The sequence below is a fragment of the Mercenaria mercenaria genome, chromosome 16, assembly GCF_021730395.1.
Source record: "Mercenaria mercenaria strain notata chromosome 16, MADL_Memer_1, whole genome shotgun sequence".
NCBI classification, from domain to species: Eukaryota; Metazoa; Mollusca; class Bivalvia; order Venerida; family Veneridae; genus Mercenaria; species Mercenaria mercenaria.
This window is the reverse complement of record NC_069376.1, coordinates 35,384,519-35,410,463: the sequence shown is the minus strand read 5'-3', so window position 1 is coordinate 35,410,463 and position 25,945 is coordinate 35,384,519. Positions and strand designations below refer to the sequence as shown.

At 32.8% G+C, this 25,945-nt stretch overlaps 1 protein-coding gene across 7 annotated transcripts in view; it reads right to left on the bottom strand.

The window, feature by feature from the left end:
• Positions 1 to 4,538: 4,538 nt before the first annotated feature.
• LOC123539600 (adenosine receptor A1-like) overlaps positions 4,539 to 25,945 on the bottom strand; it is a 59,605-nt gene continuing 38,198 nt past the window's right edge. For 2 of the 7 annotated variants that reach the window (XM_045324251.2, XM_053526725.1), the window contains exon 2: positions 4,539 to 5,835. In XM_045324251.2, coding sequence (XP_045180186.2) covers positions 4,695 to 5,726 — 1,032 coding nt within the window. In that variant the 5' untranslated portion in view covers positions 5,727 to 5,835 and the 3' untranslated portion in view covers positions 4,539 to 4,694. Of the gene's footprint in view, positions 5,836 to 7,633; positions 8,178 to 15,913; positions 19,903 to 23,226; positions 23,324 to 23,651; positions 24,551 to 25,945 lie in introns of those variants that run through there. The other 5 variants (XM_053526721.1, XM_053526724.1, XM_053526723.1 and 2 more) reach the window with 4 other exon arrangements.

The window sequence follows — 25,945 nt, the reverse complement described above, 5'->3', positions numbered from 1 at the left end:
ATGTGCGTAGTGGTAAATAGGTCTTTAAATTTGTATAAGCTATACGCACTTAGATGTTGATGCAATCTCAACAGACAGAAAAAAAAAATTCTTTTAAACGAGCCAAACATTAACATTGAGATAACGATTCTGTATTCTGTATTCTGCAAGATAAACATGTGCAATAAACTAACTGAAATTGTAATTACATGTCTTATTCAACGGTTATGAAGAGTTTGTATACACGAAGCAAAACGTATAATTGTTGGCCATTTACCATATTTTACCTTTTGTTTCAAGAATAAAAAAAAACTTTATCGTATCTTTTTAAGAGATGGTCATGGCTCATTGCATAACTATCAAACTACACTCCGGAGTTGGGTAAAATTATCTTTCTTTAAAATTTTGGTCAAATTACAACATAGACCAAGTGTTTTTGATTCTAAACTATTATGAAAATGTTAAATCAAGAAAACAAGTCTGAGTCGGGAATCGAACCCGAGTTGACTCGACAATTTAAAATTTCCTCACATTTTGACATCTTGATAAATACACCTAAGGCTAGTGGAAATTCTTTCTTAACGCTTCTTTTTTGAAGCTTCATGATAAAGGCAGTTTACGTTTGGTACAAACGTCCTTCAATTTTGAGTGGTAAAATTAGTAAAGGAACTAATTATCTTCTGTTTCCATAACTGTTACATATATTATCACCAATTATTAAGTCTTATAGCCTTTTTATGGAAGGTAGAAACAATTTCCTGATGTCTTAAATTTTCTTTTTCTTTAGTTGTCGTACGATCTGGAGGATTGGTGCATACTTGTCACATTAAAAGCGAAACGTTAAGCTTAATATGTTCTGGCATCTTTTTGCATCCTAGCGGAGGTGACCAAAATTGACGACTTCAGCAGACATTTATTAAACTTAACATACTAGTACTATATTTTGGACTACCAAATGGAATGCTTCACGTGCTTCTGTATTTGTCAGACGATATGTGCTCTAAAGCATCGTTTTCTATTAAAATTAGACAAACAGCTCTAAGGTTCCAAATAAAGTATTAAATTATAATTTTATTTCAGCACAGGTTTAGTTGACAATGTGACAGAAAAATATCGTGTCATTTCAAAGATTTCAGTTATTTCAAAATCAAGTGCGACACTTTGGGACCACTTGTGAATCCACGAATTGAGCTATCTATAATCTTTTGTACATTTTGAAATTTCGAAATCGGACGACTCTAATGATATATTTGGAGGAGCCTCCGTGACCGAGTGGTTAAAATGGCTGACTTCAAATCACCTGCCCGTCATCGATGTTGGCTCGAGCCTCCTGGCGTTGAATTCTTCATGTCAGGAAGCCACAGTGAGTGTGGCGTTGTGACGTTAACTCCATCAGAAACATAAACAAATAGTATTTGGCAACTGTTCGATACCTTAATTGATTATTTATAGTTTATTACGTACTAATACCCAATTTTATGCTTGACAATTCTCCTAAATTTCACATTTTTACTCATAAAAAAAGACGAAACGCGCAATTTATGAATGAAATTGTACCATTATGTCGATTGCTTTGAACATCGGTATTTTTTTTTCAAGAAACTGTGCTGGCCCTAATTTTATAAGATATTTTCTATCTGCGCACCTATGCTCTTATGCTTGTAATATATCACTAACTTCTCTTACACTTAACATCATTTATTTACTTAATAAATCTGTCAGTTCCAGAATTTCTTTACAGCTGTTCTTATATCATAATATTTTATGGACAATTCTACACGTCAAATAAATTCATCAGCAATGCAGGAGTAGTCATTTGTTAATAAGTAGCTACGTTCCTTCTTTTGTTTATTAAAAGAGCTGAAATATTGCATAGTAAAGAATTTAGTCGAGATTGACGTCAGCATTGTTTTTTAGAAAGAGCGACCCCACAATTTCAGGTCTAATTGATTGATCATAAAAATCTGCCAATTTGGAGTTTGCAGAAAATAGTTTTAAACATTTGATTGTTTATGAAGATTAATTTGTATGTATATTTACTTGAATCTGAATACAAATCAGAAGAAAAAAACATACTCTTGTTGCACGGGTATGGTTAAGGTAAAGTATAACGCTTTATTGAAAATTGATCTTTTCATTACATTTAAAAGTATATTAACCCAAATATTTTTGAAAGGTCTTTTAAATTTCTAAATGGATAAAATGTGTCTGAGTATATGCCTCATGATTACAAATATATTACTTTTAAGCCTTGAAGAAAAAAAAATACAGTGTATTCCCTTTAGTGATCTATATCTATAATCGAGTCTGCTATAATGCATTTGATTGCATTCTATGCTTGCAGGAGATCTTCTTACAGGTTTGATTAACCCTTCAAGTGCCATGTGGCGGCTGTATCCCTAGTTGTACGGTACGAAGTGTTGTTATATTTTCTAGTCGTTTTAGAATATTGGGTACAACGAATTTTACTGTATCAGCCAATAGGGCATTAGCAGTGTTGTACATTTCATTCAGATTCTGACTGAGTCTGCCCATGAGAAGTAATTAAATGTGAAATGCCCCTCACGCCCCCATAGCACCGTCTTAAGTGGTGGGAGTCTAGTAAAGTAAAACTGAACGCTTTACCATGATATAAAAGGACTAGAAAATATCAAATACATAAAATATACGAAGTATAAAAACAGGATTCATGACAGGTAATAATGAATATATTCATTGAAATATGCACGATACTTCACCAGTGTTTCGCAACATTGCATTAGAAATAATACAATAAAATAATGATCAATAAATATTTAAAATGGAGCCGAATCGAATGTGATTCTGATGTAAGGTTGAATGTATGAATCATAGGTAAGCGTACCTTTTGTGTGGCCTTTCATCTAGTGCCTGCTACTTATTTGCATTCTGCATTCTTTAAAGGTAGTATGCAGGTCGTAAAACTTTTCCCTGTACTTGGAGTATTTCTAGTGCTTATGGAATTCATTCAATGCTCTTGTACAACTCAGCCAAGGTTAAGCCGTTTCTAAAGGTTGAGACAAATTGCCGTTGCAAATTTCCCACTAGGATAAAACGAACAAATTAAAGAACACAGTGAGGTACCGCCTTAGAACGGTCTGTGGCAAAAGAGCACTATTGGGGATGTTAAACCGGTTTTCGGTGCACCTAACCTCACGCTTATCCTCGCCATGTTCCACAGTCACAGGGCAGTTTAAATAAAAGTTATCTCAACTTAAGATTTACACAAACCATGTCTCCTATTTATCAACTTTGTTGTAATTGAACTTCAACAGGATTTTCAGGAAGATTTTTTTTATTTTTCTGGTATTTTATGTACGTTCCAGGTGATACAAACGTCATGACAGATAATAAACATTGTACGAAAAATATTGATAAACACCTTTTGGAATATTTCTGCCAAAACGACGTTAATTGCGCTAGAAGTGTGTACGCTATAGTTTAGGTCAGATGTTCTTGTTACTGAATAGTGGCTTTGCATTGGTTACAGCAAGCAAGTAAGACTCACTGAGACATTGATTGCCTAATTAAAATGTTTTGCCCTGGAGCATGAAAATATCTTAAAATCCTGACATGCAATGTATGCTGTGCAGTTTGCAATATTTAATAGTTTTGCTGTATATTTGATTCTAAAGTTTTCTATTTAGTAAAATAAGGACTGCTATGAAAAGTAAGCACTTATTTGAATTTGATCACAAAATCTCATTCACAACAACAGTTAGTGTGTGTGTGTGTGTACGGATTTAACGTCTTTTTCAACAATTTTTCAGTCATATAAACGACGGTGTCTATTTGTAGCAGTGAGCACAATGCTCAACTTTATAGTGCTGCCTCACTGGAATATCACGCCGTAGACACGTGGCATGATACCCCACCCAGTCACATTATACTGACACCGGGCTGACAAGTCCTAGCACTATCCGTTAATCCTGAGCGCCAAGCGAGGAACCTGCTAGTACCATTTTTTACGTCTTTGGTATGACGCGGCCGGGGATCGAACCCACGACCTCCCGCACTCGAAGCGGACGCTCTACCACTAGGCTACCGAGGCGGTTAACAGCAGTTAGTAGTAATTAGTAGTCTTTGGATAAAAAACAGCAAGAAAAAACGGCTATGTCTATATTAAAAGGTAATTTTGATGTCTTGAAGGCTAATTGATTTGGAAAAAACGCTCTTTCATCGTTTACGAAAATACAATTTGTTTGTTTGTCTGTTCGTTTTGGGTTTAACGCCGTTTTAACAGTATTTCAGTTATGCAACGGCGGGCAGCTATCCTAACCAGTGTTCCTGGATTCTGTACCAGTACAAACATGTTCTCCGCAAGTAACTGCGAACTTCCCCACATAAATCAGAGGTGGAGGACGAATGATATCATACACAATGTCGTTTATCAAATCGTCGCGGAGAACATACGCCTCGCCCAGGGATCGAACTCGTCATTGCGTCAAAACGTGCAGACCTACTTTAACACACATTTTATTAATATGCGGACGTGTTCGTTAACAAAGAACAAAGTAAAGTAAAGAGGTAAAAATGAAATAAATGTATACATTGTATTCAGATTTACAACAGTTTTCATCAATGTGGAACACTAGTATGTTTCATCTACGGCTATCAAGTGAGTGAGTGTGTTCATTGCGATAAACATCTAACATTTGATAAATATGTCAGTACTGTTATATTTTTATTCTATTTTATCAGCTGCAACGCTTGCTCAAACGAACCCAAAAAGCAAAAAATCGTTCTTTACACGAAATGAATACTTCCCTAGTTTCCTGTCTAAATTGCGACGCCGTCAAAAAATATATGTAAAAATTCAGTGCATAGTTGACGTATTTTAAAACCAACAGAATGCGTTCCAGATAAAGCAAATAGTACATCCGTAACTTTGAGATGGACCGTAAGTTAACTTGCTGAACAACAAAAACAATTCCGTAAGGGACTTGTGTAATGAAAAATACAGCATTGATGATAAGTACTAAAATGGTGATGGACTTTCCAAAAGCTTTTGACACTGTCTTTGAACTAGTTTTTCTGGAGCGTAGCCGAACGATCGTTATTACAGAGTTGAATAAAATTATGAAAAATGGAACCACAGCATCTAGGCAATAATCCAGATAAATAATATGGTCGATGAAAAAATCATGATATTCATTTTTTATTTCACAATCGACTGATCCCATTTGATGAAACCAACCATTGAGTAGTGCCATACTGATTGACACAATCCAGATGGTGACAACACTGGCTCTTGCAACATTTAGTGTGCACACATTCTTCATTCTATATGGTATACAAACACTTAACATTCTTTCCACCGAAATAGTAGCCAATGTCCAGGAAGAAGCAAGCATACCTAGAAGTGGATATCCTTTTTCTATTTGACATTCAAAATCAGAAGTGTATGTCACTAAGTTTGTCCGCACTAACCAAAAATTAAAAGTACGAAAATTAACACACAAGTCGGCGAAGGCTAGCGATAAAAAGTAAACACAATGCGATGAAGTCCTATGCTTCTTCTTTGTCAAAATGCTGATAATCAAGATGTTTGCAGGAACCGCAACTATCCATATCATGAATGCTAGATACTTAACACAAATATTGTACAGAAGCACTAAACTGGTAGGCAGTAAATCCACAAGGTTTTCATTGGTTTGAGTTACCTCTGAGGAGGAATTAGCATCGTGTCCTGATATCCATGTTGTGCTGTCTACTGTAACTGACGCCATTAGATACACAGTTTCCTTAAACTTTGATATATATCCAAGGACTCTATGTCTCTATGTCTTACTCTTGAAGACTGTTCAAATGAGCAAGGTTCCAAGTCATAACATCATTCTGAAGATTAAAGATAGTATTTTTTTTTATCTCATGCAGTATAATACTGTAGTTTATACGAGTTTATATCTATACTGTGTTGTGGTGAAGTTGTGTGATAAATGCAGATGTAATATAGCTTACGTTCACTATTTCATTTCAGCAGGCAAAACACAGGTGAAGAACATAAAGGAATATTCATAAGATGCCAATTTACATTTAGTAATATATTTCAAATGCTTTTCCATATACCAAAGAGCCAGTTGCAACATACCAACAGTGATAACAATTCCTGAAAATATGATTGCACAATTTGATATATTAGCAGAATTACTTACTTAAGAAATGAGTCAAGCAAAAAGTAATAACAGGTAAATTTGAATTGGGTTTTACGGCGCATATATTCAGAACATGTTATATTGCACCAAAGAGGTATAATCTGTTTTGATTAACATTTTACATTGAAATAAAAAAAGGAAGTATGGAAAAAAATAACCATGCTGGAATTACAGATACAGCGAAACAAACTGCCCAGACCCTATAGGATAAGTCGCCTCTAACGATTATTCTAGGGTAACGTAGTGATTCCAATTCTTTTCATCTGATTTTCGTCCTAGAAAAGCACGGACCAAACATTTCTAGCATTTGTATTCAATATGCGGAACGTGCCCAAGCAAATGGAAGAATTTCAAATTAAATCGTTCAAAATACTCGGATTTACGCCGAAAGATCATTGTATTCTAATTCCCTTTCCATTGGCGTTAAGATTTAGATGTTTCAATGCATCATAGTCCAACTGGAAATGACGAGAGCTACTATTATTTGAATTAAAATTAAAACAATCCCGGTCCAGACACTGGAAATTTCTGAGATGCCCTTGAGTGTCTCCCACCTAACTAAGAGGCCTGTAAAGACGGCTTCGCGTGTATCGTTGCTATACACCGGGTACGTTAAAGAACCAGACTGTCTATTCGAAAAGAGCTAGGACAAGACTGTATCTAAAATGATTTCTCTCTATGTGTTCGGGGTGGGGGGGGGGGGGGGGGGGGGGGGGGGGGCTTTATCTCACTCTGTCCTTCTTGCCAGATCGCTCTGGCATGTAAAGCGCCTTTGAACGTGCTTATCATGAAAAAGGCGCTATATAAATCTGGTATAATAATAATGATGATAATAATAACAACTATTTGTTAACTAGTTGATAATGAAACACTTTCAACATAGTTGATTTTTTTTACACTTTTACCAACAGTGTTTTCTATACATCAGCTGAATGCCTTAGAAAGGTATTAATAAAATAGTATGATTTTCCAATATAATAACTTATTTTCTATTTTTTTTTTAATTTCAATGAATGTGATATTCCGGACTATTTGCATTTGTATTACTTAAAGCGATAGTTCTTGTAAGTAAAATGATATAAGCCTAACCCCCACCCCCTTAAAAAACTTTAATGATCAAAACGAATACTTACTCAGAAATATGTTTTATATGAGTTTAGTAATTGCCGGTTAGCAATTTTGTTGAAAGTGAATAATATTCTGTCTGAAGAAAGTTGCAATTATAATTTGTATACAGAAATAATACAAAAATATTGTGTATGTTATCAGCAAATAAGAGCAGATCTTAAAATAATGCATGCTAATTGATGATAAGCATTCTCTGCAAATAACTACAAATTACACATACCACGCACAAATTTAACATGTTTCTGCCTAAGACAATAAATTAGTCTAGTTAAGATGCATTGGAAAGATGGAGAGGTATTTTTTAAAAATTTAAATGCGAATTACGTATAAAATACCTTAGAAGTAATACATACCTATTTGTTGAAATTATGTTATTTTCACATATATCCGTTTAATTACTCCTCTTTAAGTGCTTACTTTATACATGAATTCTGACTGAATTTTTATAACTGTGCGGTGTAGACAACTTCTAGTTAACATTAGTAACTCAAGCCTATTTTTATTTCAGAGATTCCACGCAGGTATCTAAACTGATTGAAAATTCACGTTCTATACCGGCAGGTACTTTGTAGCAGTGAGTCAGAAACAGGTTAGTGAGGTTAGGTGCACCATAAACCGGTTTAAGCTCCCCAGTGGTGTTTTTGCCACTGACCGTTCCAAGGCGGTGCCCCACTGTGTTCCTTTGTTTGTTCGTTTCGTCTTATGTGTTGGCTTTGTGTGCGTGTGTGTTGTTCGTTTTGTCCTTATGTGTTGGCTTTGGGTGTGTGTGTGTGTGTGTGTGTGTGTGTGGTGCACGCATCTGCGTGCTGGGGGTTTCGTTTTGAGGAGGCTACGTTTTTGGTGCGTGGCATTCCCTGTTTGATATTTTTCTTTGTTTTTTATCATATACTATGATTTATTGTTATAATTTATCTATGACAGATTCGTTAATAAAACCTATCACATTGAATGCTCTAATTAATATCAGAGTCAGTTTGAATGTAATTAATGTAATGGACACTGGAACAAAATAGCTCTGGTGCGTAGCATCATTCGAGTATATATTGTATAAGAAATAAAATATCCAAAACAGTGATTTGTCATTGAATAAAAGTTTGTCTGAAGTTTAGATGCGAAGGAATTATATACGCATCTAAATGACAGACAATGATTTTATTCATGAGCATATCACTGTTTGAGATATATTATTTCGATTCTTAAATATTATCAAAGATATTATGTACGTCCTTGACGATATCCATCAAATATTTGACTGATTTCTGTTGATTTCCTTTCCAGTGCGCCGCTATGCCGTCTAACGCTATGACGTAATAATTGTGACGTCGGAGAAATGAATTGTTGAATAATAACACACAGGTTTCAGCCTTTATTGTTTCATAGGAAAACAAATCGGGCCGTGTTAGAGTATTTATTCGCATACGTTTAAGTAAATCCGTTTACTTCACCTATTAAACCAACGTCTGTGTTTTTGTGTGGCACTTAAAAGTTAGATATCAGTTAAAATCCCGTAGTCTCTTCTTTTATTAAAATACTGCTCTCGATAGAAACTGTTCTAAAACACATTTCGTAGGTCAAAGTGTGAAAAAATATTTCATCAACTCCAATGTTACGCTGTTAATAAGATTTTTTAGACTAATTTTCCTTCTAATTATCAAAACATATCTACCAAAATAGTTGTATTTCGCGTTAATGGAAAAATTCTCAAGATGATTATTAAATAATTTTGTGGAATCAAGGAAAGTAATTGTTTTAGGTAGTTTGTTTTCTACGTAAAGTAGCTTTAAGTACTTAGATAGAACAATGAGTCACACCTCTCTATTCTAAAGGAGAGTTAATATATTGTTCATTTGAAACATTGTAACATTTCTGCAAAGGTAAATCTATATGCCTCAGGCTGAATCAGTTCTCTCTTGTTAATAATATCTCAACTGTTAAGTAATATAAACATCGACATAGTCTTCAAAGATGTTTTTATAAACACTGTATAGACATTTTTAACAGGCGTTTTGCCAAAGTGACATAAGTGTTCGCGGATGAACACTCTTTACCCAAGATCTAATGAAAGGAAACTCTGTTTATAGTTTGCTTTTGCGGTAAGTAAACCATTACGCAGGTAAGTTTATTGATATTAACATTACACATCTCAATTCCGTAAAAACAAACATTATCAAAGAACATGTAGCGATATATTAATAGTGTTTGCAAGAAGCTGAAAAAGGTTTCAGTTACGATCTGTGAGATAAAAGATAAGTAATTGAAGACAAGATGAAGCATTTGTAATTTAGAGACATATTTACAAGGTCACATATGCACAACTTTATTAAAAATATTGCAATTTAGTTATGTTTGGAAAACATACAATTAGTTTTGTAAAACGTGATTGGTTATATCTGCGCAACATGTTGTGACATTTTTCAGTCTTGGAATGTCCTGTTACTGATTTATTTTACGGAAACAAGAAAACCCATTACAGTTGGACTCCTATTGAAATAATGTTTTATTTCTTTAAATGAAAATTTTTGATACCGACCCCACTCCCTTCTCCTTCTGACATGATTTTAAAAATTTCAAACAAGTCCTGTACTTGAAAAAATCCGATTTATCACCTTTAAAAGATTAATTAAAATTTTGCCATATGCACATACCTGTTTGTTTTGAAAACTTCTTGAATTTTGTTTCACTAAAAATGTTTTCTATATGCAGCCAAACGAACTTTTGGTTTTCAGTTTGTCTGAAATTAAATTGGATTCTGTTCCGAGATCTGGAGGTTAGGTTAGCTTCTACCAGTATATCTTCACTGCATGTAATAAAGACTTTTTCAAGTAAACTGTACAAGATCTCTGACTGTTGAATTCTTAAACCAGATACTTTATGTCATATTGTTAAGAAATGATTTTTTCGGTGTTCAAGCAAAATGAACGACAAAATAGGATCGCCAAATCCATGAATCGCTAAATTTTCACAAGCGTTTTTTTTTCTTACCTGAAGAAAAGCTTGTATTCTTATTGAATATTTTTTATTATAAAGTGTTTAAAGTTATATTGTTAATTACATATTTGGTCTGTTTGTGAGAGCTGTTTCAATAAAAAGATAATCCTTTTTTATTCATGCCAAATTCTGAATTCTAAGAGGATTCCGACACTGAAAATATGGTTGTCGGTTACTCTAGGATTAAGATATACAATGTCAAACAGTACGAGACCCTTGTAGGAAGTGGTATTATTATAGATGATAAATGAATTTGAATATTTCAAAGCCAAATGCTGAACTCTAGTGATTTTTGTAAAATAAAAGTATTATTATTATTATTATACCATTTATAACGTAGCCCAGCTCTTTGCGAATAGACAGTCTGGTTGTTTAACGTGCCCGGTGTGTAGAATCGATACCCGCGAAACCGTCTTTCCTGCGAAGAACCAGTACAGGCCTCTTAGTTAGTTGGGAGACACTCAAGAGCATCTCCGAATTTTCCAGTGCCTGGACCGGGATTAGAACCTCGGATCTCTGGATTGACAGTCAAGCGTAGTACCACTAGACCATCGGTCACCTATTATATACATGTATATCATTGAATAACTCTCTTTGGAAAACAGTGTTTCCATCCACGTTTAGATATGAAAAAAAAACACCGCTGAAGTAGAGTGTAACATTGATTTGAAAGTATTAAAGCTGTAAGGTGTAATGTTGACTGCGTTATGTTATATTGATACTTTCAATACTTGAACAGTAGCCAGAGTACATAAGCGTAAGAGTAGGGAATGGGGGAGGGGAGTGTCTATATATTTCATTCATATTGATACGATCATACTAGTACTTTTGAGTGTTATTTAATAATATATTAATACACTAGCCGTGTTATGTAATTTTAAAATATTAAATCTAAAAGCAATGCAAAAGCGAAGAAATGGTTTTCAGGTTAATGAAACTATATTTCCCCAAAGCGTTTGACATGGAGGCTGATTTTTCTTGTGCTTTATGAAGCATAATTTTTTCAGATATGTTGAAGTAAGATTTGTTTCAAGCAAATATCCAAAATAACAAAAAAGTCAAGCCCAATCCCTTTCCCGCTCACGAATACCAAATTTTATCAGTCTGCTTTTAAAAATAAATACGAAACATTTGGCTTCGTAGTCGTAGTCCGACCTGTATAAAGTACAGAATGATCCTTTAAAGTATCTTATTGATAATGTAAGAACATCTAGGGTACATTAAAATTCTGCATGGCGAACTCATGAAAAATCTTTCAAAGGAATCTGATTTCAGTACATAAATGGTCTTTTCTTCTTTATTTTCCCATTATAGAGAATGAACGTTTACTTGTAAAACCAAAGTATTGCTTAAGTGAGTCAAAATGTAACCCGTCAACAACGTGCGACACTGGATAATTTGATTACATACACATCTCGCACTACGATGCTCCATTTCCAAGAACAGATTAATTTAAAGAAAAAGAAATTTTTACATTTAGGTACCTAACATGATGTTATACCATCAACGCGGAGCACCGGTTCTTGTCAAATTACACGATTAGAAGTATTGTGTATGAAGTACTACAAGAACACAGAATACAGAAAAACGATCGAAGAAAATATTTTGAATAAATTGATTTTGAGAAATACATTTTCATTAAATAAATTGTATATAACTCTATTCTATTTCTCTACATGTATAATTCTTCGCGAAGTTCCTGTGGACGTCGAGCTGAAATTTATCTGCAATATCTCGATTTCACAGATCAGAGTGTGTTTTTATGGACTACAGCTAAAACAAGTCAAAATAAGCATAAATACAAACCTCCTATTAAAAATAAAAGATCTACTGTGAAATGATAGCAATAAAATTGGACACATCATCAGCATGTACTCCCTGTCATACAAATAAATATAAGTTGGTATGTGTTTTCAAAATTAAGGATGTTTGATGTTAATAATGGTAATAAAGTATGTTCTAAAATGCAGAAAGAAAAGAAAATGTAAAACAGAATTTTATTTGTATTTTTTATGCATTTAACATAGTTTATAACAACTCTTTTACATTTCTGTAATGCATGATTTTACACTTGGCAATTCTCTTAAACTCCACCTTTTTGCACAGTATTTTTTATTTACTGGATCGTTTATGAACACAATTTTGTATTATGCCAATTGCTTCGCAGATGGAAATTATTTAAGTAGCAAAATGAACATGTAAAATTTTTACCATAAGTGCTCTATGTATGCAATAAATGAATAATTAGTCTGGAATATTACATACTGATGCAAGAAAAGTACTTTTATGATTATTAAATCTATTAAATATATCAATCTCAACTATTATACAGCTGTCCAATTATCATATTTCATGTTAAAATTTTTGATTAAAGTTAATAATACTGATATTATTCTGTCCTAAGAATGTTGAAATTATATAAACACAAATGTTTGTTAAGTAAAAAGAAAAGAAATCAGTGTGCAAGTAATTAGCAAACAATAGACGATCGTTAAACAAAGCATACTAATTGATGGCAATCATTCTCTACAAACAGTTCTGCAATCTACATACCACACATAAAGTCAACAAGCTTTCTGCATAATAGATAATCTTGAAAAGATCTCAACGTAAAATAACTTTTATTCTAAGTGTTATTCACTTTATGTAAAACACACTACGTTGTATAGACGATCTTCAAGACTAAATAAGTAGGGTACTTCTCTTTTTACTTAAGACTTTTCACGAAGATATTTAATATGATTGAAATTTCCGGTTCTGAATAGGAATGTACTTAATTGCAGCGGGTTTTATCATATATTATGCTTTATTGTTATGATTTACCAAGGTAAAAAATCCTTCAGAACGTAGACTTTGTGCTTTAAAAAGGATTGCAATTAAACCGGAATTGTAAATGATCCTTTCATTTGTAATTCGTGTTTGACTGATTCTCAGGACATGTATCATGATACGGATAAACCTAAAAAAGTAATACTGTGAAAAGCCCTCTTTTTTAAATGGCGTACGTGGAAAAGTGGAATAATGAATGGTAACACCACAGCAGCAAATTTTCAGTTTGACATATTTTCAATTACATATTATAGAATATTGTGAAACAATTTATAATGAAGTGTGTAGTGTATGTAAACCAGACTTGAATCAAATTTGTTTTTTCTGGTCATTTGAAACGGAAGCCAATCAATTTTACTTTATAGTAGGCTTCCACACAAGCCAATTCGGGAGTCTAATGGGAATTTTGCACATTGTATTGCAACTCATGAACATATTTGATAAAAGTCTTGGTGGTCTTCGCTGCACTTTAAAATAAGTGAAGGTCACACAAAGTAAGTTATATACAGAAATAGTTCATCCTTTAAATAAAATTGCACTCGAAAGAAAATATTCTAAAAAGATAAAAGGTAAGGGTAGATTTTCCGGAAGCTCAATTCGTGGAAAGATATTCTACAGTAACTCAGCAGTCACTTTAATTATAACAATAATTGTTGTTGGGTAATAAAGTATTTCTTGCAAAATGTTAATAAGCGCAAATGTAAATGTAATAAATAGTTCGATAGTTTTACGAAATCAGTGTGAATATGATTATAGTTATATAGTAATACTATTTGTCCTTTTAACTAACTAAATCCGCTAGCAAGTTGTATTTCGTGAATATAGTTGTAAATGTTAGTTGTGGCAAAAAAGCAAATGTTTCTGATATCTTATGTACTATACGTTGATAATACAACGAATTATCACTCGCTTTAGTACACTGTTGCTTTGAACAGGTGTCAGTTGTTTTGTAAATTTGACTGTATCTCAAGTTGAATTAATTCTCAAGTGAAAAGTGATATAAACATCAACATAGCTCTCAAAGATTTTTTATAAACACTGTGTAAAATGCATCAACATTAATTTGTAATCGTAGCAGGCGTTCTGCGGAGAAGATGCTAATTGCAAGATAAGTGTTTGCGAAGGAACACTCTTTACCGGCTATATTACTGTCTGAAAGAAAATCCTGTGTATAGTTTGCTACTGCGGTTGATAAAACATGATGCAAGTTGGTTCATTGTATACGAATTAACAAAGAACATGTAAACATTATTGTAACAGATTTTGCAAGAACTTTAAAAACTTGTCCATTAAGTTGTTTGTTGAGTAAGCTGAACACAAGAATATAAAGCTATAATACTATGACTGTATGATAATAATACTTATTTATAGTTCTGATTAATGTTAATTTTTTAATGTATTTTTTTCTGAACTTGAAATAGTATTCATTTTCTTAAAAGTCGTCGAGATTAACACTTAGGGATCAGCAACTTTAGATAAAGTATGCGAAATGCCACATCTGTATCTATCCGGCGTGCTGATATTTATCATTATTATAAAATGTTACTGGATAATTTTCCTTAAATATACCTCATTAGAATATATGATAGACTAATTCCACTAAAACGACATGAGAAATCGTCAGCAGTTTCGGACTTGGGTATGAATAAATTATGATTAAAGACTAAGGACCTTATGTTTTATGTACTTAAGAAATTCCACTATACGACTTACTAATGAATTATAACCGGCTGATAAAAGTACAAAGCCACTGAAGTTATAAGGTATTTCAAGACTGAATAGGTCTCAGCTCACGCTTTGTAACATAAAGTAACCTTTTACAGGCATTCTATCTAATCAGCTTAAGTGTTTTTGAAGTAACATACTTTACCTACGACCGCGAATATTAACGGTTTGACCACGGATATAAACGTTTTGATAAAACTCCCGTCTTATAATTTGAATTGCTCAAACTGTTCAAGTCATTTACCATAAATCCTCCTAATGCATCAATGTCCAAACGATGCATTTCGTTGTCCACATTATCATTCAAGTTATAGAGCATCAAAGTTAAAATTAGTCAATTGATTGTTGATGAATCATTGCGATATGATATTTACATTCTTTGATGCATTGCCCATTAATCATTACAATGCATCCAGGTGCAAGGTTCATAGATCATTGAAATTCATTATTATTCAAATTTATTAAATTATTTTCTATTTCATTTATTGGGTTTTTGGTAACCAACCAAGGAAATTTGTGAGCTCAGTATTATAAACGGTAATGTAGGGAAGCAGAAAATGGAACGAGGCATTACTGTTTATCATACAGACTCCACATATTTCTGTAGAGGGTCTCTAACACACATAATAACTGATTTATTTTATCACAGACTTATTTCAAGCCTGACCTGACAGAAGGTTACTGACCCTGACCGCACGGAAGTAAAGGGATTTGGGTGGCAACATTTTAAACAATAAAAATGCTGGCATTTTATGTGCGGTAAAATCATTACAGTGCGAATAAGTTTTCAAATTCTTAAATCATAAAGCATAGAAAGATTATTCAAAGTCTGGCAGTTTTCTTTGAACGCATATCAGATATCTGGGTGAATATTTCAAAAACAGCATGTGAATAGTCTGCAGCTATTTATAACATATATCCTCAGATATATCTGAATAACTGAAAATGTTTATCTGTATTATATAAGTGCTGTCAGTAATAGCTTTCCGGAGGATTTTGTGATATTAATAACTTAAAAGATTTGTTTGAGAAATATGCACGGCTTCACAATATCTTTTCCGCATAAGAACGAATATATGTATTTCCCGACACAAAGCTAACAAATATTTTATCATAAACACATAAACATTTATGTTCATTAAAATAATGATATACATTTGTTCTTTAGCATGAACTTTTTAACGAGATGAAAAATCGATAAAAATGATGCAAGAAATAATTCACGTACCCAATATAATGTTTGAATGTCAGACTGGGAAGTTATTAACGTCCCCGGTCTCAATATAAGTAGAAGAAGAAAAAATGAAAATGTTGAAATATGTTGTTCTTAATAATGTCTCAACTTTGATCCACCCTATCTGTTATGTATGTCATGTTAAAAAGTTGATTAAAAAATAGGAAAAAGTGTTTCTTAGCGCAAGTACATCAAATACATTAAAACCTAGAGCTAATTATAAAAGGAGTGTCTCAACATACAGATTCAAACCCCATTCAGACACCCGAGTTTTTGTCAACTCAAGAATTATATTTTGTCCCTACAGTTATTTTCAATGGTTACTGTAAAATATTATTATCTGTAAGATATCTGTAAGTCCCTCAGGAAATCAGAACTAAGAAATACATCTGTAGAACGTTAGATTAAAAAAACCAAACAAACAAAAAAACAACAGATATGTCATGTTTTGCATATCAACATGATCGCCAACAACTAAACCTCGTCTAGGTCGTTTCAGAATAATACGCACGTGTTCCAAACTCCGGGCTTTCTTTGTACGGTTCCAGTAATAATATCTGTAAATGTGTGAAGAATCACCTTTTTACATTTCAAACGGAATTAATTTTATCTAAAGAATCTTCAAGAAATGGATGAATGATTACTTGACGAGATTATCGGTAAACAGTCCTCTAATTATCTAGGGATCTTTTTTTTTTACAGAAATAATTTGCAGAGGTGATCAATTAATTAGTTGTAAAGTAAGTTATCCCTTGCTTTTTGGCAAAGTAAAACCTTTTGCAACTTTTTCGAAAAAATGATCGCACTGACTGCCATATAGTTAATGTTGCGTAGGCATGATATTTAATTTGATGCAGTCAGAACGGTTCGTTTATTTCGTACAGGTAAGAGTTTGTTGATTTCGTCGTTTTTAAAGATAAAATGAATGCGAATTTAATTTTGGGATAGACACATTCACGAAATCCACGAACATCAATGGTTTTACATAAACTATGACTAGACAGCACTATGTTTACAGTACGAAATGTGTTTTAATCTTTGCTGTCGAAACATTTAAACGTGTTGAAAAATGCTTAGAATAAAGAAGCTAAAAGTAGCAGATAATGCTGTGTAAAATGCAAAACAGGTCTGTCATTTTATAGAACAGCTCTACTACAATAATTGTATAGAGAGAATGTTTTCGGTGAACGAGGAAAAGGAGCTTTAAAATATACATAACCCATACGCTCTTAGTTGTTGATGTAAGTTTAATCTCTACAGACAAAAAGCAAAAAAAATATTTTCTGTTATAAATGAGACAAACATCAACGTCGAGATAACGATTTTGTATTCTACAATGGTAAACATCGGCAATAAAATGAAATTGTAAAAGCATGTCTGATTCAACGGTTATGAAGAGTTTGTATACATGCATCATCGAATTAATAAAGATGTTTGAGACAACTAACTTTACTATTTATATTTATTATTTTTCAAATGATATGGAAATCATCACAAAAAGATATTATTAATAATATAGTTCTGAAAAACCAGTGCCGCGATATAGATAATATGAATAACTGCAGAGAAAATATAAAAATATGCTGAATTGCAGGAAAAAAAATAAATACATTAATCGAAATATGCAAGATGCATTATCAGTGTTTCTCAATATTGCACTTAGAAAGTATAAAACAAAATGAATGATCATGCAGTATTTAAAATGAAGTTGAATGGAATGTCACATTTATGTAAGGCTGAATACATGAATCACAGGTTGGAGTTATTTTAACCGAAGGTCGGCAATTATTTTGCTTTTCAGCATTTTGTATTCTTCAAAGTCTGGATGGCGGTCTTGAAACGTGTCACTGTACTTAGACAAATTGCTTCGTATAACATTAAGGTAGTTCTGAACGCTCATATCAATTATTTTCTACAATGTAGAATTTGATAAAAAAAACCCTGCATTTTCAAAACTTTAGAATATACCTAGAAGTTCGGCAAAGATACCGATAAGGTTGTGTGCTTGAATTTCACTTAACTGATTTGAAACAAAATGGAGCTCACACAAGTTTTCATAATGGGTGTCTTTGGAAAAATTGAAATGATTTCGATAACATTTTCGCCAGTAGATTTTTCTACAATGTAGATTTTAATGAAACTTCTTAGAGTCGACAATAAATATAAGGTCTGTAATATGATGAAATAAAATGTCTGTATAGGTCCATGTGCTTGTTTTGGGGATATTTGCCCATAATTAAGATCCACATATTACATGTAGATTTTAAGACATTATTTGGAAATTTTAAAGTGTCAAAAGTTTTAATGTCATATTTTAACTTTAGAAGTAACGTTGCCATTTTTGATAGATTTAGTCACGAGTTGCCATCATGATATAAAACGATTTTCATTTCCGTACAACATCTCCAGGCTTTATTTTACGTTATCCAGATAAATGACGTTACACCATTACTTTAGGTTAATGAAACGCGCAGAACAACCTTAACAGACATTTAAGCGGACTTGTTCGCCCACAAAGAAAAAGGTAAAGTTAAGAGGCTCAAAATGAAATAAACGTGTTCATTTTATTCAGATTTTCACAAGTTTTCATCAGTAAGGAACAATAGTATGTTTCATCTGCTGCTATCAAGTGAGTAAAAGTGTGTTCTTTGCTACAAACATCTAACATTTGATATGTACATATTGTTCTATTTCTATTTTATCCTATTTTATCGGTTGCAGCACTTAGTCAAACGGACGCAAAAAGCAAAGAAACGTTCTTTACACGAAATAAATACCTCCTTAGTTTCCTGTCTAAACTGCGACGCCGTCAAAAAGTATATGTAAAAATTCAATGCATAGTTGACGTATTTTAAAACCAACAGAATACGTTCCAGATAAAGCAAATAGCACATCCGTAAGTTTGAGGTGGATCGTAAGTTAACTTGCTGAACAACAAAAACAATTCCGTAAGGGACTTGTGTAATGAAAAATATGGCACTGATGACAAGTACTAAAATGGAGATTGACTTTCCAAAAGCTTTTGGTACTGTTTTTGAACTAGTTTTTCTGGAGCGTAGCCGCACGATCGTTATTACAGAGTTGAATAAAATAACGAAAAATGGAATGACAACATCTAAGCAATAATCCAGATGAACAATATGGTCGATGAAAAAATCACGATATTCATTTTTAATTTCACAATTTACTTCTCCCATGTGATGAAACCAGCCGTTGAGTAGTGCAATACTTATTGATACCATCCAGATAGTGACAACACTGGCTCTAGCAACATTTACTGTGCACACATTCTTCATTCTATATGGTATACAAACACTTAACATTCTTTCCACCGAAATAGTAGCCAATGTCCAGGAAGAAGCAAGCATACCTAGAAGTGGATATCCTTTTTCTATTTGACATTCAAAATCAGAAGTGTATGTCACTAAGTTTGATCGTACTAACCAAAAATTAAAAGTACGAAAATTAACGCACAAGTCGGCGAAGGCTAGCGACAAAAAGTAAACACAGGTAGATGGAGTCCTATGCTTCTCCTTTGTCAAGATGCTGACAATCAAGATGTTTGCAGGAACCGCAACTGTCCATATCATGAATGCTAGATACTTAACACAAATGTTGTAAATAAGCACTAAACTGGCAGGCAGTAAATCCACAAGACTTTCATTGGTTTGATTGATCTCTGAGAAGGAATAAGCATCGTGTCCTGTTTTCCAAGTTGTGCTGCCCGCCGTTACTGACGCCATCAAATACACAGTTCCGTTAAGTGTTGATGTATGTCCCAGCCCCCTAATGTCGTATTTTTGAAGACTGTTGAAATTATGAAAGTTCCAAGTCAAAACTTTCTTCCTGAAGATAAAAGATATTAATTTACTTTACATTCAGTTCAAGACTGTAGTATATACAAATTATATTACGAATTTATATAAAAACTATGTTGTGGTTAAGTTGTGTGATAAATGCTGATGTAAAATAGCGTGATTATACTATTTTAGCATCACGTATCAAAGGCAAAACAGGTGAAATACACGAAGCAAAATTTCATTACCGACCTAACATTTAGTTTTCAAAATATTTTCCATATATCAAAGATGCCTATAGGACGTTGCAACATACCAACAGTGATAACAATTCCTGAAGAAAATATGATTGCAAAATTCGATATATTAACAGAATTACAGACTTAAGAAGTGAGTTACCCCGTAAAATTATACAAAGTATTATTTTGATAAGGCAAATTTTAGTTTTTGGTTTTACTGCCCACCAAAACAGTAGTTGTTTCATCACGCCAAACAGGACTATCAAGTTTGGTTTCACATCCCATATACATAGAAATAAAATATGAGAACTGGAATCAAAACTTTAACCTTGCGAGAATCGCAGAAGTACAGCTTAGCACAACCCGTTTGGTAATTTAGTTGCAAATTGTAATAATCATTACAAAGCGGCTTGGAGTGTTAATTACAATGTGAAATGACCATCGTAACCAGTTTTGTAATAAAGTTACAAAATGTTGTAAAATTTCTGAGTGTGTGTAAACGTATTTGTGCCATATTTCTAAATTTCACTATGTGAATAAAAGTGAAGGAGGTGAAGATGCCATGTGTCTTATGTTTGACAATATGGCCTTTACTAATTATCAAAGAAGGCAAGTAGTTAGCAAATCAACGTGAACATTCATTGTAATAATTATCACAATTTCATTGATTTAATGAAAGTTTACTTTGATTTGCCAATTAATTGTCTTATTATAGTTAAATATAGTGAGTAAAAACATATCGTCAAAAGCAGGAAACATGACATCTTCACCATCTTGAATTTTATTCACACAAATAAACTTAGAAATATGACCATAATGATATTTACAAGCACATGAAAAGTTTATTACATTCTGCAAGATCTTTAATAACTATAACAATTTCGTTGATTTAATGAAAGTTCATTTGATTTGCAAATTAATTGCCTTCTTTTAATTAAACATTATCAGTAAAACATGTTGACGAAGGAAGGAATCATGACACATTCGCCTCCTTGACTTTTATTCACACAGTGACATTTACACACACTAGGAAAGTTTATTACATTTTGCATCTGTATTACAAAACGGGTTGCGATGTTCAATTCACATTGTAAGAAGCACTCCAACTTGTTTGTAATAATTATAAGAAAAATCCTTGATGTAATGAAAGTTCACGTTGGTTTGCTACCTACTTGCCTTCTTCAAGTTAAAAATAATGAGTTAGAATTATATGTCAAAAGTAGAACACATGGCATCTCCACCTTTTTGACTTTTATACACATAGTGAAACTTGAAAATATGACCGAAATGACATTTACTCACACTAGGAAAGTTTATTACATTTTGCAACTGTATTACAAAACGGATTGTAACAAGTAGCCTAGTGTTCAGACACAATAAGTCGCCTCTTTCGATTATGCTTAGGTAAGGGCAGTGGTTCAGGTTTTTGACCCTGCAAAGCACGTGACAAATTTTTCTAGCATTTCTATGTAATATGCGGATGTACCCCAGCAAATGGAATTAATGTCAAACTGTTCAAAATACTGGAAATATTGCCGAAATATCATATGCTTCGAATTCTCTTTCGCTTTTACAAACCAACCCACTGAAAATTGCGACAACTATAATTATTCAGACTACAATTAAAATAACTATTAGTATTTGTTAACAAATTGATAATAATTTAAATGTGTTTTCAGTATAGTTTAAATGTTGACAGAAGAAAAAACAAACAATACAGTTTTACCAACAATATTCATATACATGAACTTAAAGTTCAAATTTATTCTATATTAAAGGGAGACGTTTTTATAAATATTTTAGTAATGGATGTTTGGCTGTGTTTGCGGTGCTCTGTAAATATTAAAATGTTATGTTTTTGAAATATGGCTGTTTTTCATTTTTTTGTCATTTCAATGAAAAAGCTAATAGTTTACAAGAATGTGATTTTACGGACACTTTTTATATTTTTATACTATAAGCGACCATTCTTGTAAATAAAATCATATTAGCCTATCCCCCACCCCCACACACACCGCTTCCCCTCTCCAAACCGCCTAAATGGAGAGAAAATCTGTAATATTAATTTACGAATTATTCATGCTTTCCCTAAAATATTTATTATATGAGTTTAAGAATTGCCGGTTAGCAATTTTGTTAAACGTGAATAATATTGATGATAATTATTCTGTCCTAAGAATGTTGCAATAATACAAAATATTGTGCATGTAATTAGCAAATAATATAGATTAATCCTTCCAATTAATCTTGTTTATTCTGGCTAAATTCCAATTTAATTGTTTGTGCGTAAGTTTGCACCGGTTGCCATAACGCAAAGTCGTTGCTATGGTATGTATCGCGAGATTTCGTAGCAGACGATAATTTAAGAAGAAAAGTCACGTGTTTGCCGTGCTTCCGATTTGCCATTCAGCACGAGGCCGTTTTAAGAACAACCCACCCACCGCACCCCTTTTTTAGCATAATTTAAATACTATTTCGTTTGTTTTATGATACTATAGATTTTCAATCAATAATTATAATGGAAAAATATTAAAAGGTAGTTACATGTTATATGCTATACTTGCCTATTTTTGCAACATTCTTGTTACTTTTTTTGCTGCCGAGTTTTTTCCCTTTTTCAGAATGCTTTACTTTTTATGGCATCAGATGTTAAGGCACATGAGTCAAGAAACGTTATAACCAGACAGAAAAGGCACAAAATGTTATTTATGAAGTTCAACATAATAGTAACGTTCAGAAGCCGACGATTATATCATTCAGTCTTATTCGGAAGGATCACAGGATACGATGGAAAGCCAATACCTATCTGTGACACTGTGCTGGATGTGTATTCTGTACTAGTTCAAAGAATCTAATTATATGGACCGTTAACATTCACAAGTGTTAACTTTTACTTATGTTTAAACGTGCCTATTTGAAAAACTTGACTCTTTAAGACATTTTGCCTAAATTTATGATTATGATTACTTATACCATTTGTAAATCAGATATACATGGTGACATTTATAAATGATGTGAAGTGCCTGCGTTAAGGAGATACATATATTCCTGTTTGTCATTTTGAAAATGCTTAGCTTGTTATCTTAAGCCGGTGCCATAACTTACAACTTTAAACTCTAAATATTTTCTTTTACTTTCTTCTCTTTTATTGATCTTCTCTCTTTTAATCTTTCTTTTGTCATACCGGCATAGTCTTAAGCCACCATGACCGTCTTTCAATCCACACTTACCCTAAACGAAAAATAAACTTGTGTTTATAATCGGAAGTGTTTTTATTTTCTTTTAAACATGAAAGCTTGGGTTTTATGATGGTACGTCAACCCAGGAATTTAATCCTAGAATAATAGAATGTCGTAAAATAAAGCATATTTATAGATAACAAGCATACTCTACAATAACTACGATTTCAACATACCAGACACAACGAAAACAGTTGTTCTGCCTAAGACAATAGACTAATCTAATTTAGATATTATCTAGAAAGGGTCAAGGTAAATTTTCTTTTTAAATTTAAACGTGGAAAAAGTATAAAAGACTTGTAATAATGAGTAATACATACCTATTTGTTAGAATTTAGGTATTTCCACATAAATCCTTTGAATTACTCCTCTGTAGAACAAACATTAAAATTCTAACTAATTTTTTTAAACTGCTTGGTGTAGACAATCTTCAAATTAATAACTAGTATTACACGCCTCTATTTATTTCAGACGCAGATTCTTAATTTGATTGAATTTTCACGATCTGTACTGGCAGGTTCTTTGCAGCGGTAGTCACAAACAGGCTTTTAACATAAATTATGATAGATTGTTATCATTTATCTATGACAGATTCATAATTAATAGTACCTAATCAAATGGAATACTCTTATTAATTCCAGAGTCAGTTTGATTACAGTCAACGTAATGGACACTGAAACAAAATAGTACTAGTGCGTATCATTTTGCACGTATATATTGCGTTCTATATGCATACATCATAGTAAATCCGCTTGCTCCAAGGTAAAAACGTTCTTAAGAATGTTTATTTGAGTGTGCACTTTAGAAAGTTTGGCGATAAACCGGATTTGTAAACGAGTCTCTTATTCATATTTTTGGTTAATTCATTCTCAGAACGTGTATCATATGAAGGTGCCGCTAGAAGAAAATAACGAAGAAATTAATCTTAAAGAGCAAAACTGTGGACATTCCTCTCTTATTTCTTGTAAACGTCGAACGTGGCTACAAAGTGAATAATAAATGGTTACAGCGCTGCAGACACTTTTCGGCTTGACGTATTTCAGTTACAAACTGTAGAAAAAATATCTTTTGGTCAACTTTACAACTCAGATGAGTTAGTAAGCGAGTTGGATTTTAAGGCGATTCGACGTCAACGTAAAAACGAGACAGAGACTTAATCATTACGCTAGATCTTACTGATACAAACACCATCAAAGACTTCCAAGTCGTAATAAACAATTTATGAAAGTATGAAAAAGTATTGATAAACATCTGTAGCAGCCTTTTTGCTAAACTGATGTTAATCGCGTATTGAAATGTGGTTTTATTAGTATTTATCAACTCAAAACATGTTATAGAAAGATATCAATGCTCGACAAAGGTCTAATTGTGCGCATATACTGTAATACAATACAATGTACTTTGTGTTATACCGGAAGAACATGACGGTGTTAACAAGCTATTTCAGGTTTGTTGTTTGTCTTAAATCGATTAAAACCTTGGTTGCTTTTATTGATAAATTTTTAACGTACTCAAACACATTTAGGCAACATTTTATGATATTTTTCACTTTTCATATTATCTGTTGGAGATAAACCATTATACGGATAGGAAAATCAAATTTTAAAGTCACTACCAATGAAAATATAACATGTATTTAGAACTTAGTAAAATCAAATAAGTTTAAATGATCAAGTTACTTGACAAACATCTAAGTAACCATTTTAATACCCATCTTCATAGATATTCCGCTTGTTCTCATTCTGCGTTTTCCTAATGTTTTGTTACATATGTCTGGAGTGTTCAGGAATCGCTTTGTCAAAAGCCGTTTTATTTTCACAAGACGTATTGACAGCTTTTATGTGTTGTGTGGACGTGTTTCTGTTCAATACATTTTTAAACAAACTGTTACGCTTTATTTCAGGTGGTCTTGTTTCATCTTTCTGAACTTTGTCGAATTTTCTAAGTCCGGCGGCCTCTACCAGCATATCATAACAAGTGTAATAAAAATTTACTAGAACTTTATTTCAGCTGATCTGGATTTTGTAGGATTCGAGATTTTCAGGTACCAGTATACTTTTCCTATATATAATCAGAAATTTACCTTTCTCAAGTGTACTTTACTAGGTCTCTGTTCATGTATCCTGATTGTTGAATATTTAAGCCCTATAAGTCACCTTTTACGAATTTGTTAGAGTAAGGCAGGGGGCTCCAGTTCTCTTCATCACCGATTCGTTCCAGAAACGCACATGGGGCAACATTTCTAGCATTTTATGCAATATGCGGATGCGCCACAGCAAATGGAATTATTGTCAAACTGATTCAAATAAAACGTTCAAAATACTGGGAATAGTTCCAAAACAATAGATGCCGAAAGATCATACGTTTCGTATTCCATTTCCATTAGTTTTCAAATTGTTAACATGTCAAAGCATTACACTCCCCTTGAAAATGTCGACAGCGATAAATATTTAAGCTAAAATTGAAATTACTATAATTCATTATCTAGTTGATGATAAAATACATTCATTACAGTTTCATGCTGACAGGACAAAATAAAACAATAAATAATTGTTGTTGTTTTTTTTTCTTGCTTATCTTCAAATCCAGATAATGATACCTTATTTTATCCTGC